The following is an 18446-nucleotide window of genomic DNA, read 5'->3' as shown; positions in this document are numbered from 1 at the left end:
AGTTGACCTAAAACTAAACCTTTTGGTGTATATCTGGTGGAGCAGTAGTACATTATGGCAGATATATGTCACTATATAACTCTTATAATTTCAGTCAGTGATTATGAAAGGAGGTGAGGTGTTTACCTTTTTCACAGCTAACGACGGAAGCCTCCTGGTGTGTTTTGGCACCTGACAACTCTTACTCCTCTGCAGCATAGACTGCAGCATGGCAGAGCCGTTCCTCCCATCCTCATGCGAGTCCTTGCTGGGGGAGGACGGGAGCGAAGTCGGCGCAGAGCTGGGGGGATCCGGGGGAGAGAACGGGGGAGGCGGCTCCTCTCCGGGGATGGCCATCTCCTCTGTGGCCGTGAGACGCAAGTTACGTAGACATTCGTGCGTCTCCTGGTCCACCACCAGTAATCTGGTCTCATTGTCCAAGGCCTTGATCCGCTGCACCACCTGAGGGACGGGAGACAAAGTGCACAAAGGAATGACTTAAAGTATTGTATGTGATCTGCAGAGTTTGGTCTTTAATTTATCCAGAAATATCAGTATTAAGTATGTTGCAATCTTCCAACTGCACGAGCGGCAAAACTGTACTATTTTGTCACATCCTCATTTCTGTCCATCATCATAACCCAGCGACACCTCTTTCCGGAATGACGGTCGAGGCACTTCCACACAACAGTCTTGATCAACAGGTTTGCAAACGACAGCTTTCGTGTTCATGTGAGCCTGCTGCTATCTAATGTATCAAATACCAATATGCAGTGTTACAGACTGAACCAGTAGGCGTAAGCCACGGGTGTCAAACTCATGGCCTGGGGACCAATTTCTGGCCCACCACATCGTTTTATGCATTTTTAGCAAATAAAATGTCTACTCTTTGTTGCCAAATGGATTTGGGCAGAAAAGATGTACGCTATTTTCCTCATTGCAAATTAAATTTCTTGTTTAAAATATGTAATGACGTGAGGTCATTTTATGTATGCAGTATATGTTTGTTTTTTTTCTTCCACAGTCACAACTGCCATCTTTGACACCACGTGATGTGCACATTTTAAATGATAATTTTAAGCAATCCTATGGATTTTCACTGTGGGTGGTACACCTTCAAAATAGTGCTTTTGGCACTTTGACAGGTCACATTAAAGGGGTTGAAAATAGACTTGATGAATAAATCAAGGGAGGCGTTTAAATAACTAAAAATAAAAAATATATAATATAAAGAAATACACTTATTATATCAGTGCTGTGACGTAATTCTGTAAATAGTCTATTACTACGTTCGTCATAGAAAGGAGGTAATTCAAGTTCGTCTATAAGACTTTTAAAGTAGGTACTATTTCAATGGGTGCCTTAGTAAAAGTTGAAATTTGGGGGTTCAACGGGGCCACATATTGACTTGAACTCCTTCTATTCGTGTAATGCATCGACATCGTGAATACCTGGTGGTGTGTCTCTCTCTCCACGTTGACAGCGTTGACCGCAACCACACGGTCCCCAGCGCGTAAACCCGCGGCTTCTGCAGACGAGCCGGGCTCCACTTTGCGGATGAACTGGCCGGTCTTGCCTTTCTCACCGTGCAAATGAAAGCCGTAGCCTTGCTCCCCCTTTGTCATGACGCAAAGCCGCGGTTTCCTCTCGCTCGCCATGTCCTCTTGTACTTGTAATCCCTCCGCAGAATTCAGCTGATCGGAAAATTTGCAAGTCCACTTCAAGAGTGGGCTAAACGCATACCTGACAATTACGCACGCTTGCCACTATCAGAGCAATAACAGATTTTAATAAAAGAGCATTAGAAGTTAGAAAATCCACTGTGAGGAAACGTGCACTGATAAGCGAGCATTCCAGGTGGAGTATTCAGTTCCCAAAAGATAATCCTCAGAGGTTCCGATGCGGCATGATGCATGTTCATGCACAAGTGAGCTCCAACTTTTCCCTCGACATTTAAACGTAACAACAGCTCGCTCGCACTTGTACAGCCAATGTGGGGCCTCAGCACCACCCCCTTTCGCCCGGACTGATGTTGCAATACATTGCGTGCACAACAGTGCAACGCCGCCTCTATGTGGCACAAAGCATATAATGTTCAAGTAAACCCACAGTAATGTACACTTGTTTTTCAATACATTTAATTGTCACAACAGTGGTTCTTGAACTTTTTAAACCAAATACTACCTTTAAAAAAGTGTATTAATATTATTGTAAGTCACTGTAACATGCAGTTTGAAGATAACGCTGCCTTTAAAAAAATAAAAGATGTACTTAAGTAATGATTTGATTAAAACTTATTGCACATTAGAGTTGAATTTAAAAATAGTACCTTACCAAAAGTTGAAAAACAAGCAGTTTTGATGCGAATGTACTAAAACGTTAATACGATCCAACTGTATTTAATTAGGTAGTATTTCTTTCATGCGCCACTAGAGGGTGCCGGCCTACCATTAGTGGTAGGATAAATCGCTTGAGCTGGATCTCGTCACAACAAACCAGTGCATGCTGTAAATAAAATGCAGCCACAGCACACGCATACAAACAAAGCCAGGAGACAAAAAACAAACAAACAAACATGCACATACAATAGACCAGTGTGTTTTGCAACCTTTAATTGAGCCAAGGCCCTTATTTTCACAAAAAGTACGAGTAGCCTACTGAAATAAGGATGATCTCGTCTCAATTTACTCACAAATGTACTTTAGTGTGAAATCTTGGACTGTTTGGTTGATCACAAAGCTATTATTTTGTTGTATGAATGGTTGTAGTAATAGTTAGACTAATTGTACTGTAGTGAAAGAGCACGTACATTTATGGATGTCCAAAGGAAACGAAAATTGAATATTAAAACATGAACGAAGACGTGATAGCTAATCTAGCTTTAATTATTTGTTTATTTTAACTGCCACCGTTTTAATTTAAATGCAATTTTTCAATCAGCTGCCGCCAGCGTAGGCGGAAAGTTACATACAAAAACAGAAAATTAGACCGTGTTATTTGTAATATTGCAATGTTAAAACAGATTTCTGAAGAAAACATCGTTGAGGTTCTTCCATCACAAACGATAAAGAAATGCACCTACTAACTATCTAATATCCTGTCAAAACTTTCGTGACCTCTGTGGGCAGAGCTAGGAGGTTGCAAAAATCTATATTTTTTCATAGTGACCACGAGAGGAAAGCAAAAACAAAAGGTTATACTGTACATTGCGTTTTCATATTTTCAACAGTAAACAGTAAAATAAAAGCACGCCGTAAAACGTTAAGTAAAGTGCATTTACATCACTTGTATTTAGAGCAACAACTGCAATTATCACCAAAGCTGTTGCTTTGCCTTGAGCAGACTTATTAGCAAAACAACAGAACAAAAGAGAGTTGTCATGTGTCATGGTTTCAGGCCAAACAATGCCTCTTTAATAATAATTGTCAGCGGACAATGTTGTCTGAATTGTTTTGCATCATGACATTGCGTCATCCTAATTGGAGCAAAGGCGTTGTAATGTTCACATGCTCCGCTTATTTTTACGACTAAAGTTAGTCAGAAACGGATTGCCTTTTATACACCATTCAATTACTTTTGAATGACATAAAAACATTTGCATATATATATTTCCCCAAATTACTACAGTACGTACAAGGACAGCAGCCATAAAACTTAAAAATGTTTTTTAAATGACAGATAAAAGAACATCATTAAACAGTAAAAGTCGCTGTGTTCAGAGACAGCATGTGTTCCAATTTGTGCAAATGTTTCATTGCTCTTCCTAGTGAAAAAATCCTTAAGGAAAACACTGAATGAATTGAACTAAGACAATTTATTATGTAATATTATGGCAAAACTTTAATGAAAAATAAATCAGTCAAAGTCTTCCAAAATAATAGGGATAAAATGCAGAAAAATAAAAATCAAATAAATAAAGTCGTCATAAAATCAGGGTGTCCCCCACCTCTCATCCAAGGTTCCAGCTCACACTAAGCAATACAGAGAATGGATGGAGATTACATAACAGTTGTTTTTAAATTGTTTTTAAATTAATCGTGAATCTCACCTTCAGAACAAAGTTGGCAAAGGGCCGCAATCTTTATGTGTGCTGTGCTCATTTTGAGGCACATTTCAACCAGTAAAATCATTGCTGGTTAATTTCCACAATGTATTTGGTCTCTCACAATAAAAAATAAAAATAAAAAAATCCCTTCAGATATTAAAATTGTGTGTATCTGACTTACAGTACAGAGAAACAAAAGTAGTACTGTCACTGACGGTCCGTCAACCACCTCATATTCAAGGTTTGGCATCACCACTTACTCACAGATTATTATTCAGGCGTTTACTATTTGGTGTTATTGTGCTCACGCCAAATCAAAGAAAGTATTACTTTTACGACATTGTGGGATATCTTGGTCTCAATGATCTATGCTGAATTGAAGTGAATTGATGCACTTCATTTAGACAACACGGCTGCTTTGCTGCCATCTTGTAGCTTTTTGGTTAAGGATTTGTGTTGAAGTGAATGGAGGAGTTTCCTTTTGACAAAAGTAGTTGTCATCTTCAAAAATGGGGGAGGGGGGCACAGGGATTTACACTGTAGTATCATCTAATTCTCAAACAGAATAAGAAAGACTTTCATATTTACCTTAAGTCTTAACATGTAAAACTCTGACAAATGAACATAATACAAAAATATTGCTTTAGGGCATGGATTCATTTCCGCTATTGACTCATCCAGCAAATACCAAAAAATAAGACATAAAACAAAGAAAAGGACATCTCTTGACTTGATCTCTTTGAATATGAATACATTTTAAAAAATGATCATGTTTTGCTATTTGCAAACGTTTTCCATAATTAAATTTAATCCATGCAGCCTCTCTGAACGCTCTAAAGATAAGAACCGAATTCTATCACGGTGGGAGTTATTGTTATGAAAATCTAGTCAGTCTGAGTTACGGGGCTTAATGGTGTCACTTCCATTTGGCGGGACCACCATGGTGGCACATCATCTCACGGTATTGACTGTCCATTCAGGGCAGTTGAAGGGTCATTGTCAGGTTTTCCAGCAGCCTCCATCTGGAAGCACTGTTAACAAATACAGACAAGGGGAACCTTGAACATTTCTTTGCAAAACTTTCTGGAAAAGTACATTTCTAGTTCACATGAAATGATCACAAGGCTTTAGGTCACCCCTCAGCATCTAACACAGGGGTGTCAAACTCATATTAGCTCAGGGGCCACATGGAGGAAAATTCATTAGCAAGTTGGCCAGACTGGTAAAATCATGGTATTTAACTTAAAAACAATTGGGGTCAGTTATACACAAATGTGCAGGCCAGGTGTTAAATCTACCTGCTTTGCATATATATTGTTCCCAGAATGCTTTGTGTGGCACAGGTAATGAAATTATAGGACGTTAATCAATGTCATATGTATTTGTGTTACCAGTAGATGATTGTGTGTCATATTCAGCACATTTATGTTTGATTTATGTTGGCCTATGTTTTCTTTTTTTCTTTTTTCAACAAACCGTAACTTTAGGTTGTGTGCCAAATAATGACGTCCAGTTCAATTCCATGCACAAGTTGAATTGCTTGTGAAATTACAAATTTATGTTTTCATTTTGGCTGTCTGATTAATTGGTTTGACACCAAATTTTTTTTTTTACATTGCGAGTTCATCTGGCGGGCAAGATTAAACACCTTTGCGGGCCTGATCCGACCCGCGAGCCATATGTTTGACACCTCTTAAAATGAATTGATGCCAAGTTTGCATTTTCTTTGTGTGTTAAAAAGTATATACAGACGCTCCCCTACTTACGAACATTCGAGTTACGAACAACGGTACATACGAACATGTCTGCGCGCATGCGCGCATGTCAAAAAATGTTCGGAAAGAGATGCTGTAAGTTAGATTTTGTAATGCGCACCTTTTTCCGAGTACTGTAGTGCTTCTTTCCGCCGCTAATACCGACGCTTGGCGCTGTGAGAGCTCACCCAGCATTGGAGGCTCAGCAACGTGTCGAGGAGGAGGAAGAAGAAGAAACGCCTGTCGCTCATAGATAAAGCCATCGCACTCTTCGAGCAGCAAGACCCAAATATTGAACGTTGCACAAAGGTTGCAAATCAATTGAATGATGCCATACAGTGCTACCGCATCATTTATGATGAAAAAAGAAGAAAACTGTGCAATCGTAGTTAGATCGCTTCTTTCGGCCAGTTTCTAGTAAATCCTCCAAGGAAGATACTCATCAACCCTCATCTTCTTCTCCGCGACCCTCAACTTCTTCCTACATTGAAGTTACGGAGGAGGAAGTAACTTTTGAAGCCCATTCCAGCGACGACGAAGAACCTCTCATGATATAAAATGCTCCTCTTCCTCCTCCTCCTCCATCAAATCCTTAAGCATCGAGTACATCTTCCAAAAGTAAGTTAAACTTCATTTTATTTATCTTATTACGTACATGTACATACTGTGTGTGTCTCTCGCTCTCTCTCTCTAACATACGTAGTACAGTACTGTACGTATTCTATTTAAACATAAATTATAATACAAAATATAGCACTGAAGCAACTTACGAACAAATTCACCTTACGAACGATCGCTCGGAACGTAACTCGTTCGTAAATTGGGGAGCGTCTGTATTGTAGTAGGCTATCTTACAAAAGTGAGTATACACATCCCAATTTTGTAGTTTATTTCATCTTTTCATTGGATAACACTGGAAAAACTGTTACCGTGTAGGGTTGGTATAAATATAAATTTACTGTCCCCTCAAAATCACACACAGCTATTAATGTCAAAGTCTAGTGAGTACAGCCAGTGCTGGACTGGCCACCTGTCCTTCAGGGCAGATGCCCGGTGGGTCGACGTCTTTTGAGGTCAATACGGTGCTATTTAATTAGTATTTTCCTCTGGTTTCCCCCAAGAGAGGGAGAAGACCATTAATCAGTGTACAATATAAACAGCGGGCTGGTTGGTCTAAGTCAAAATGCCAGGGCTGATTTTTTGTCTGTAGTCCTGCCTGGGTGCTCCCTTAAGTGAAAATGTCAACATTGGGCCCAGTTAAACATTTTTTCCTTGAGACAAGTGGCTCATTAGTGCTTCCGGGTTTCAGGTGTGTTGAATTTTGTGTCATCAGTCATGTTGATCACTGGCAGTTCTCTGAGGATTTGGAAGAAAATAATTGACACTTTGGTCCAATTTGAACATTTTCATTTAGGTTTGTACTCACTTTTGTTGCAACAGGGAGACATGAAACTCTACCATTATATAAGCTAAAAGATTTACAATATTGTATGGGATGAACCCATTTATGTGAGGAACTGAGGAATGAGGATGTATATTTTTGTGATTTTTTTTATGCCATGACAGAAGGGGACCAAATAATATGAATATCTATAATATAGACAAACAAGCATTTACACCCATGGACAATTTCAATTATTTAAGGATAGGCATGGTAGGCAGTGCCTACCCCAGGCTGAAATGAAAGTTAAACCGCTTTTTGTATTTATTTTAATTATTTCCTTCATTTCAGAAAGCTTACACTACCTTTCTACCCTTTACCTTTTACACTACCTAAGCTTACACTTACATTTGGTGATTTTCTTACCGCAACTAAAGATGACTCATTATTTTTTTCTTACCTGCAGGCAAAAATGCTGCAAAAATGATCCTCCTGAAGGCGCACCGCCACTGTGCTTTTCCCAACCCTGTCCGCGTAGCGATTGTGTGTTCGCGCATGCATAGTCAGTTTCCCAGTAGAAAAGTCCTTTACGCAAATAGGCAGATCGCTACGCAGCTTTTTTACGTCACAGTATTATTTGTGAATTCAAAACACACTTAGTGCACAGCAAAGCGGTAAGATGACGCCACTTTGGGGAATATAAAACTATTTTCACACCTTTCTTTTGAGAAAAAATGCCATCTTTTGAAGGATGGTAGACCAACGCCTTAGCTACCGGATCTTCAGCAAAGTAAGAACAAAGAATTATTCGTACTTTTTACAAAGAATGGCGCAAAAGGAAAGATTGCCTTTCTGGATTAAATGGCTGTTTCACTTTACATGGTGTTTGGCATTGCTATTGCTATTGCTAGCTTGATTTTGTGAGGAATTAGGCTGTTTTACAGGGAGATATTCACTTTATTACATTCTTTCCGGGCGTCCGGGCGGGTTTGAAATTGTCCGTTTTTCGTTGTGCGGCAAATGGGAGGCAGAGTGCACTGCAACGTTTACTGTGGCTGGCAGACTGCGCATTGGCTGACAGTGGCTGCCGCACCCGAGGCGATGGGTACGAACCCCGCTCGAAGAAAAAAAAAAAAAAAAAAAGATTGCGGAGCAAAAAAAATGTAAGACTTCAAAAGAGAGTAATTTTTTTTGGTTTTATTTTCTACCCATACAGAGGGGGCATATGTTAAAATAGTTTCAATGTATGGCATCTTGTATCTGAGTGAGTGTCCTCTTTTTTTGGAAAATGAAAATATGGTCACGCTAGGCTACGTTGTACACTCGCCTGCCGACGCACAAATTTGTAATTTGGTGTGTGCGTCTCAATTTGCGACTGCCTGCCTACCCAAACCTAGAGCTCGTTGCACGTCACTGCCTAGCATGCCTGTTTTGGGAATCTGGCCGTAAGACAAAGAAAACCCCACGCAGACAGGGGAGAGCATACAATCTCCATACAAGATGCTTAACTGGGTTAGTTAGGTCAGGTCTTTTTAAATATGTCTTACCTGGTTGTTTCGTATGTTTCCATTGTGGTGAAGATTCCTGGCTAGCAAAAGAGGCTCGTGGTTGTCGGTCGGTGCATTCTGGGGTGCAGCCTGTCGTGCGTCCCTCTGGTTTCCAGAGGCAACGCCTTTGGGTTTGTGCGAACAGAGCACCTTTTGAAAGCTCTGTCTGAAATTATCTGAGAGGAAGCCGTATAGGATTGGGTTGGCGCAGGAGTTGACGTAGGTGAGGGTGACTAAGAAGAAGTAGACGGCTGCTGTGGCATTGTTCTCGGGGATGATGTGTACCAGGTTGACAATGTTGGTAGTGAAGAAGGGCATCCAACAAAGTACGAAGACCAGGACAATGATCACCACCATGCGCGTCACCTTGCGCTCCGATTTACGCCGCTTGGTCACACCTGCACGCACGCCTGCTGACCTCACCTGGAGAGAGATGAAGGAGATTATTTCACAAAGACATTAATGGCGATCCCATGTCAAAAGCCAGTGAGCTGCTTACCTTGATGACAATGAGCAAGTAGCAGATGCTAATGACGAACAGCGGTCCAAAGAAGCCTAGGATGGACGTGTAGAGGATAAAAACAACAGACCACCAGTTCTGCATCTCGGGCCATGTGATGTTGCAGGTGTTGAGGCCCTCCTGTACATGTGAGTAGATGGTGACCGGCAGCACGACCAGAAAAGACACAACCCACAGGACGCCACTGAAAATCTTGGCCACCTGCGGCCTCCTCCACGTGGCGCTGCGGATGGGATGAACCACCGCCAGGTAGCGATCGATGCTCATCACCGTCAGGCAGAAGGTTGACATGAACTGGCTCATGGCGTCGGCCGTCATGCACACCTTGCAGAAAAAGTCCCCGTAGGGCCAGTAGTAAAGCACGCTGTTGGTCGCCAAGAAGGGGATCCCTAAGATGTAGAGTTCATCCGCCACGGCTAAATTGAGGATGTACATGTTGGTCACTGTCTTCATTTTGGTGTAGCGGATCACCACGAAGATGGCCAGCGAGTTGCCCAGGAGACCCACGATGAAGACCACGCTGTAGACGACTGCCGTGACCATACGGAAGTGCAGGGGCTCGGTCTCGTTGGACATGCTGACATTGTGGTCCGTCAGGTGGGGCTGAGGGAAAGACATGTCCACTTCCTCACACTCTGACGTGATATTGTATTCGGCCATCTTGAGGTGGGGTTATCCAAATGGATTATACTTGGTCACATCTTATGGGGGAAAAAAAGATAGACACAAATTGAAATCTTTATGTACAACATGTATAAAACAATGGCAAAATCTTGCAACATTGAATGCATCAGTCACATGCTAGCAAACAACAACAACAATGGATCAGAACAAGTGTTATCCATTTTGAAGTTTTGACATGTGGGTAAGTTTTAAAGTCCCTGTATAGTGAAAATAAATCCATCTTCTTAATTTGACACATTAGAAAGAGTGTTGTTAAAACCCAAGCCCAAATTCGAATGAATAAAGGCTTTCCACTCCACGACGAAAGCCTTTAGCCACCAGCTAGCTAGCGAGCTAACGGGCTCTTTCTTTGGCCGACGGACGGTCCGGGGGCTTGTTTCCGGTGTCACTTGGTGTTGTGTCGGTGTGTGGGTTCACACACCGTTTGTGACAGCTACGGCTGTTTGAAAGTGCTATATAAATAAAGATGAAGGAAAGTCAACTGTTAATTAAACACGGCGGCACATGCAATTAAATTGTGGCTCACACTACATGGCAGACGTTTGAGCTCATACTTTTTCCTAGTTATATAAGCCACAACGTTATGTGTTCCATACATTTTACGGTAGCTTGAATTACACAAAAATAATATTAAAAAACACTTAGACATTTAAATAAAGTTCTTCAAGATGTTCCGTAAATTGTGGCATTCAGGTTAAAAGCATTTTCGGGTAGGCATAGCTAACTAGCTAGCTAGATAACTGCTTGATAATTTTGACATTGTTTACCTTTCATGTTTACCTTAAGACCATACATTCATATACTAAATGAATGAATTGCTGTAATATTTATATACTGTATAAGTTCAAATAGTTCCATTAATTAAATGGTTATATGTACAGTATGCCTGTATCAGATGCCCCTGTGGATTTGAAACAATATTGTAAATATGAGCAGGCTCACTTTTTAAGGCAGTTGTCCCCAAACATTTTTCTGACAGGGACAGGTTCCATGGAAGTACAATTTTTTCGCCAGTCGTCGACGAGGGTGAGCCGGTGGGATGCGGGCAACAGCGGTGCTGACGTATATTCCTGATTGTGACGTATGATATATGAAAAAAAAATGTGTGCGGCCCGTACCAAATGGCTTGCTGATCGGTACTGTGCCGCGGGCTGGTAGTTGAACACCACTGCTTTAAAAGGTATCCTACTTGAGTTGCATTGATATGTACTCATGAGTGACCTACACTAATTTGATAAATGCTAGCTGTCAGCCTTTACAACCTGAGGCTGTAGAAACGTGTTTCACAAATACAGCCATGGGTTTGATGTAAAGATTCAGTGAACCGCGCTCCAAAACAGGAGTGACGTGCATGCCCGCAGCACATTGTTGAGAAAACAAACACCATGTTTGCTTCAGGCTACGTGCCGCTTGACATCTTGGGCCACCAGTTAGCCATTTTGAGAGCATTATTGTCTATATGACTACATTTTCATTTGGCTGGAGGCCAATTTTTGTCAAATTCAATTCAGCAAACACAAAAACTTCATTTGTTTAGTTATGTCGTAAATGTAGCGCTCATACAAACCTTTTTCTGCTTGACTATGAAAAACAAAGCTACACGATGTGGAGGATACATTATTGAAGCCTTCGTTAAACATTTGAAGTTACAAAAGCCCATTAAAAAACATAGCCCACTGTTTTGTTTTGTTTTTAATTAAACTGTTCATTTTAATTCAGATTTTAATGAGGAAATATTCACATTGATAATATCTTTTATGTTTGTGTAGTTATTATGCCGGATCTCATGTGAGCACCAAGCTTGTGAATCCCAGCTTAAGTGTTTTGAATACACAGTTTCCCTCACACATCTGTCTTTAGTTTGTAGAATTTGACTCTTACTGGAGCCCTGTTTCTGTTTGTGTTATTTAGTAAGGGGTGAGGATGGGATGTATTATCTTACCTGTGTGCGTGCGCCTCATCTTCTCTGCGCCACCATCTCTGTGCTCTCTCAGCATTAAAACAGTCGTAGAATTATGAAGGTCAGAGAGAAGAACTTCCCAGCTCGGTTTCCTCGCCACTTTGAAGAGTCATCTTTGCGAACATCAGCACGCACCTTCTGCCATCTTCAGAGAGGCCCAAATATGATGGTGAACTTTGTCCTCTGCAGGTTGTGTTGGAAGCTTGACTTCAGATACGAAACTGTGTCGGAAATCCCGTCAAGGATGGATGCAGAGTGAGTATTTATGCGAGGAAGATATCACGCACCTTCTGATGCGAAAGTCCCACCCACGAGTGGGTGTATCTATGATCACAGCTCAACATTTCATCCCAATTACATTGAGGCTGCTTGGGATGAAGGGATACAAATTAGACAAGTGTGGAGAAATCTTTAGAAAAACTGCTTTAAATGAAATTTGCGTGCAATCAGGTCACTGTTGCTGTATTTTTCACATGTCCAACGTGGTTTGTTCACAAAGGTCAGTTGCTGACGTCTTTTGAAAGGACCTGTTAGGCTGGTCACAACTAGGACCAGGTTGTAAGTAAACACACAGCTGTGTATAGAAAGTGGCCCCGCAGGGATGTGCATAGCCAAACAACACATACTGGGTGATGATATGGCTCATTTAGATGATATCTGGGCTAATGGGTGCCCACAGACTCTCAAAGACACATTCAATAAGGACATCGCAAGGTTTTAGCAGTGTAATATAAAGTCAAGAATTTAGTGAATGAATGATGAATGATTTTTTTTTTATTACAAGGTAGATAATCAGTAATAAAAGGACACAAGTAGAATTTGAAAAGTAGAAAGTAAAATAAATAAGATACCGCCCCATTCCCCATATTATATTTCTTGTATTAGTTTATAAATTATTCCATTGGTGACGATTATTTACAGCAAACATTTGCAAATGTGTCCCAAGTTTGTCCGCTCCAGAAAAGGAATAACAATCCCAGTATGAACCACGTAGTCTTATTGAAACTTATTAAAAACACGTCTCTTTAAACATCTTCGCTTTTGAACTGCTTCTTCACCTGTTCCACAAAAAATACACAAGCTGTTCTTTTTTTGTGTGCAAATGCATTGCTTTTCAAAACTCATTTTGCCTTTAACTCATAAGCTCCTCCCTTCCTGTCACAAGTGTTTTTTTTCTTTCTACTTGAATAATGCAGTTTTACGTTTGGCCAGTTCGATAAATTTCAGTGCATGCTACCATAAAAACGTGCTTGCTTGTGTGTCTCCTAAACATCATGAAATTCTGAACTAATTTGATGCAACAGATTTCGACTGCCTTAGACAAACATGCATACATTTCTTTTGACACACACAGACTGTCATGTGTCATTTTGTATTTAACCATGCTGCCTGCTGAGTTTAGGATTATTGTTTCGGCAAGACATATTTCCTCAGAAGAAGAACACTCTAAAAAAGGATTCATGGCGACAGTAGGTTGAGCTTAAAATCAAGGAGTTTCAATGCATAAAACAATATTGTTACTTGTACACATTTTAATCAGTTAAAAACTTAGATTAAAGTTTAAAAAAGGTAAAATTACCACTGATTGTCACAGCCATCTAAGTGAGGATAAATTGGTCTATTCTGTGGAGAAGATGCAGATCGACATTGTGCCTCAATACGTTTGTGACTTTGAATCAGTCTGACCAGTATGATTGTCAAATAGTGAAGTCTTTTTGAGGCACTTGTACAGCTTCTATTGAAATGTCAATGTGCAGTCATCTGTTCAGTTCAGTTCATCATATTCATAGCCAAGCGATGGTGTGGATAAGTGGTATAGTGCTTGTCTCCCGCTGCAGTTTGTGTGTTCGATCCCCAACCCTTGGGACTGCAACCCAAGTGGCTTTGACCAAAATAAAGAAACTCCAGTTCCTGATTGTATGTCATTAGTAGTTGAATGATTCAAATAGAATTGAAGAAAAAGGACAAGTGACTAAATGGATTTGGAATAATCTTAATAAATTGAGGTAACAATTTGTATCTTTTAAGTTGGTCCAGCACTATATACTGTATATACGTATATATATATATATATATATATATATATTTTTTTTTTACAGTGTAAAATTAAATGGAATAGTATCACACAGTGAAAATTAAGTTGGTTCAACTTAATTAAGATTCTAGCGTGCAAAATAAATTAAGTTGTTTGTACTAAAGTAATCTTGTGGCATTTACACAACGGCGGTTGAGTTGAAAGAACTTCAAAATTTTCATGCAAATCCTTACCTAAATTTTTCAAGTTGAGTCAACTTTTCAGTTTTTAGAGTGCACTCTATAATAATACAGAGTGATTATTGTTTGTTATTGTTAGCCCTGTGATGGACTGGGGACTAGTCTAGTATGTACTTCGCCTCTCACGCAAAGTCAGCTGGGACAGAGGTCCATAACTAATGACAGAAAATATATATATTTTTGAAAATTATTTTCCAGGGATTTTACAAGAATCCAGTGAGTGCCTCATCTAATCAACTTGATTTGTTTTGCAACAAACACACACACACACATGCACGCGCGCACACACACACACGCACGCACACACACACGTGCGCACACGCGCGCGCACACGCACGCACACACACACACACACACACACACACACACACACACACACACACGCACGCACACACACATACACTTTCACAACATCCTGGCCAGGTTCCAGAGGGGGGGTTGGGAGTCAGTTGAACCACAGGTGTCATGTCTGTCCTGTGCCTGGCCCCAGGTGTGGCTAGTTACCCAATTAGTGTGGATGTATTTCGTTCCCGGGTGGTGATCAGTCCATGTGGGATCATTGCCGCTTGTCACGGTCACCCCCGGAGTCTTGTCTGTCACTTTGGGTTTGTGTCTTTTCAGTTCCTTGTTTATTTTATGCTAACCAGTTCCTCAGTTAATGTTTTCTAGTGATGGGCAAATGAAGCTTTTGTGAAGCACTGAACCACTTGAGCCAATTGTTTTGAAAATAGGTTCATTACTCGAAGCTTCAGTTACAGTGACCTCTACTGGTAAACTGCAAGGCTGCAGTGGATTTAAAGCATCTTTGCTTTGAAAATTCTTTGATGGACTCACACCGAATAGCATGTTCTATTGACAAATAAAGACTGATGAATGTGTGTATTTTGTTATTGAGGAGAAAGTGCTGGTAAAATATGGCATGGGTTGGGTGTGCTTGTGTAACTGACAGGGGGTCATGGGGGACACTCTTCCACTGTTTTTGGATTGAGCCGGTTTCTTTTTTTTGCCCACAACTTCTCCACATTTAGAGAAAACTCGCTCGCACGGGACCGACGATGCTGGCGTGCATCATATTACATATAGTGTTTCTACACATGCACCTGACTGAGGTCAAATCAATTGAAGAAAGTCAAAAAGGTAACGCCTATTTACATAAGCTTTACAACCAAACATTGTTTGTTCAGTGGTAAAATTATCACCTGCCACTCGGGTTCCATTCCGGTCCAAGTCAAAACGAAAAAAAAGATGCCCTTTGAAAAAATAGATCAATAAATAATTGTCCCCCGGGGATAATTAAAGTTTTTTTCTGATTCTGATCTATATACATAACTTTAAACAGCCAGCACACCTACCTTATCAGGAGTGATCAGATTGAAGTGTTCCCACATTCCCGAACGACCTCTCTTCCTGGCTGGCTCCATGAATGACCAAATGTAACAACGCAAGGCAATGACAATTCAACAGCACCAGCAACACACCGACAAGCCACGAATAGTACATTGTTTAGAGCGGTCATAAAGGGTTGACGCTCAAATTCAAAACTGTTTCAACCTGTCACCTGTCAGAATCGAGAATCACGTGATTGGACCGCGAACCAGGCATGTGATTCATTCGGGCAACGAATCAGTCGCTGTTTCGGACGTCATATGTCACGTGATTTTTTCCGCACCAAAACAAGCTTTGAAGCAGTGGTTCTATGGAATTGTAGTTCAGGGTTTGAAGCTTGTATCGAAGCTTCAGTGTCGCACTGCCATCACTAGTGTTTTCTGTAAAATAAAGCACGCCAGTCTTGCCCGCACTCCTGCTGTGGTTTTCCTGCCTCCCTGCATTTTGGGTCCTCCACCTCACACGCCGACAGACACCACGCCGCTCCGTGACAGGAACGTAACAACAGGCTTCAAAACAATACAAGTTCAATGGAACCAGCAGCAATGACTGAACAAGTAAATAAATAAAGTGAGTATGAGGTCATGTGTTTGTTATAATTTCTTGTAAAATTGTAGCAAATGGTAATTCGATTGCAGTTTGCACATCCGAATGTCAAAATATGGGTGGTGGAAAGGTGGGGAAGGTGCCTGAGGGACGCCCGATCACTCTCTTCATTATTGCATGCCAGGAAGTGGATCTGTTTGACAAAAATGAGTTTGGATTTGCATTTTGGCAGGCTGCTCTGGTGTGGAAAATCTGCGCTAATTGGCCTGTTGATGTGCTATAAGTAAACGTCATTGTTCTGATTTTAAAAGGCCATAATTACCACAACGCATAAGCCACAATTAGCCCTAAAGGGCATCTTCATTTTAATCTGAAGTTATATAAAAATACAATTGCTTTTAACCAAAACAGATCATTTGCCTGTCTTTTCTGTTAAAAGTGTGGCGGTAGTAGACAAGGGATTAACACACCTTACACTTCTGAAGCTCTAGGTTCGATTTTGGGCTTTCCTGTGTGAAGTTTTCACATCCTCCCTGCACGTTTGTGGGTTTTTCTCTGCCTACTTTACTCTGCCTCATTCTAAACAAAACACACGCATGTTAGGCTAAGCAAATATTTTAAATGTAATTCAATTTCAAACCATTCCAGTGTGTAGCCCGCCTCTCGCTCCAAATCAGCTGGGTTAGCCAGCTCAAACCGGCAAGAGGACGAACCCTATAGGAAATGATATACTGCATGCAAAACAGGAAGTAGAAGTCTTCTCGTCGTCTTGTACATCTACAGTATGGTGGTTGCTAAGGGCCGTTAAGAGGCTCTAGAAGAGATCAACGCTATCTTTGGTGATAGGGTGTAATGTAACTACGTGTAATGATAAATCAAATCCAAATTGACGCCTTACAAAGAGTCCACTCTTTCTTTTTGTTCTTTCACACTTTGTATGTATTTAAGGTGTTGGTCTGAAATATGTATAAACTAGTTAAGATAGTGCTTGAGAGGTTCGGGTTCTTCTCTGTTGCAAATCATGATGGAAGCAGTCACACATGATTGACCTGGTTTCACGACTAATGAACTTGTTGTGCCTACAACAGAATGGCAGGGGGAATGACCCGAACCCATGGCAAAATAGAGTGAACATCGTTGAAGTCTTGGTTCAAATGTTTTTTTGTCATCCCCTTGGGAGTTGTTGTCTCCTCTGGCTGCGAGACCATCTTTCTGTAAAGTGCCTTTCTGTGCCTGCTGGCGCCTGTGGTCGGACTCTGTCTAGAATTGTTCGATTCACCGCCATTTATGTGAATACTAAAGCTGGGGGTGGCTAAGATCAAATCAGTACGCGTTTAGTTCTGTGTTGGTCATAATTTTCAACTGCTCTTCCTCAAACATTCCCCCTCCCAGTTATTGTAGTTATGAGTATATTTTATAGATTTTGGGAGCATTTTGAGAATATTGGAGCTTATATGAAGCATGTAAAAGTAGAACAACCAGAGGACAAACTACATCCTCTTTCCTCTCACACATTTGTTTTGTTAAGGATAGTAACATGTAGGTGTGAACGGAGAGATGCTGATAAGAGTATTTCCTCATTGCTGGACGGTTCCAGCTTGTTTATTTTGTGTGTGTCTTAATTTAACAATATTAACTGTGGTGGCTATTTAACAGTCAGAAAGTATAGATAATATAATATACAGTAGTATATTGAGTATCCAGTACTACATATTAGGGCCCTATTTTGGGCCCGCTGCAAGTCTAGCGCAAAGTGCAGTCTAATGGGTGGAGTTTTCTTTCTTCTGATATTTTTCTAGACTTTGCACAGGTAGAATTGGGCGTAACAGGAAGTTTGCGCAATCATGCGCCGTTGTGGAATGGAATGCTGGCGACTTGTGGCTAATCGTGGTGACATCCCTCATTTGCATAAAATCACTGTAGAAGCAAATTGACTCGCTGGTTTATGTAACATGATACAGTTGATTAACTCATTCACTGCCTTTGACGGCTATAGATGTCAAAATTTAATTTGAACTATTTCTATTACTTTCTAGATGTCAAAATTTTATTTGAACTATTTCTATTACTTTCTAGATGTCAAAATTTTATTTGAACTATTTCTATTACTTTCTAGATGTCAAAATTTAATTTGAACTATTTCTATTACTTTCACATTTTTTCCACTTTTGTTAACAAGAGTATGAAAACCTAGAAAAAAATGTATTGTACATTTAGAACAGATATAAAATGTGATTAGTCATGAGTTAACTATTGAAGTCATGCGATTAATTACAATAAAAAAAATTATCATCTGACGCCTCAAATTTTTTAATAATATTTTCTTTTTTATTGAATTATTTAATTATTTAAACTCTTTCCTAGGTTTTC

The 18446-nt window shown here is 40.4% G+C and overlaps 2 protein-coding genes across 4 annotated transcripts in view; both read right to left on the bottom strand.

The window, feature by feature from the left end:
- Positions 1-1949, bottom strand: part of LOC144043241 (Na(+)/H(+) exchange regulatory cofactor NHE-RF2) — a 34357-nt gene extending 32408 nt beyond the window's left edge. The window contains exons 1-2 of the mRNA XM_077556610.1: positions 1431-1949; positions 127-441 (exon numbers count right to left, since the gene is read on the bottom strand). Of these exons, the coding sequence (XP_077412736.1) occupies positions 127-441; positions 1431-1637 (522 nt within the window). The 5' untranslated portion in view covers positions 1638-1949. The remainder of the gene's footprint in view (positions 1-126; positions 442-1430) is intronic.
- Positions 1950-3363: 1414 nt separating this feature from the next.
- LOC144043242 (somatostatin receptor type 5-like) lies at positions 3364-12084 on the bottom strand. 3 transcript variants are annotated; one of them, XM_077556614.1, is made up of 5 exons: positions 11853-12084; positions 9428-9927; positions 9206-9346; positions 8707-9129; positions 3364-5055 (listed from the first exon to the last, which is right to left on the bottom strand). In XM_077556614.1, exons 2-5 carry the CDS (start codon positions 9884-9886, stop codon positions 4981-4983), a joined length of 1098 nt encoding a protein of 365 aa, XP_077412740.1. In that variant the 5' UTR covers positions 9887-9927; positions 11853-12084; the 3' UTR covers positions 3364-4980. The 3 variants fall into 3 exon arrangements, with proteins under 3 accessions (XP_077412740.1, XP_077412737.1, XP_077412738.1); XM_077556611.1 differs by having other exon boundaries at positions 9206-9927; XM_077556612.1 differs by lacking the exon at positions 11853-12084 and adding an exon at positions 10853-10945 and having other exon boundaries at positions 9206-9927.
- Positions 12085-18446: the final 6362 nt, after the last annotated feature.

Source organism: Vanacampus margaritifer, chromosome 2 (assembly GCF_051991255.1).
Source record: "Vanacampus margaritifer isolate UIUO_Vmar chromosome 2, RoL_Vmar_1.0, whole genome shotgun sequence".
Lineage (NCBI taxonomy): Eukaryota > Metazoa > Chordata > Actinopteri > Syngnathiformes > Syngnathidae > Vanacampus > Vanacampus margaritifer.
This window is presented reverse-complemented; position numbering and strand designations above follow the sequence as displayed.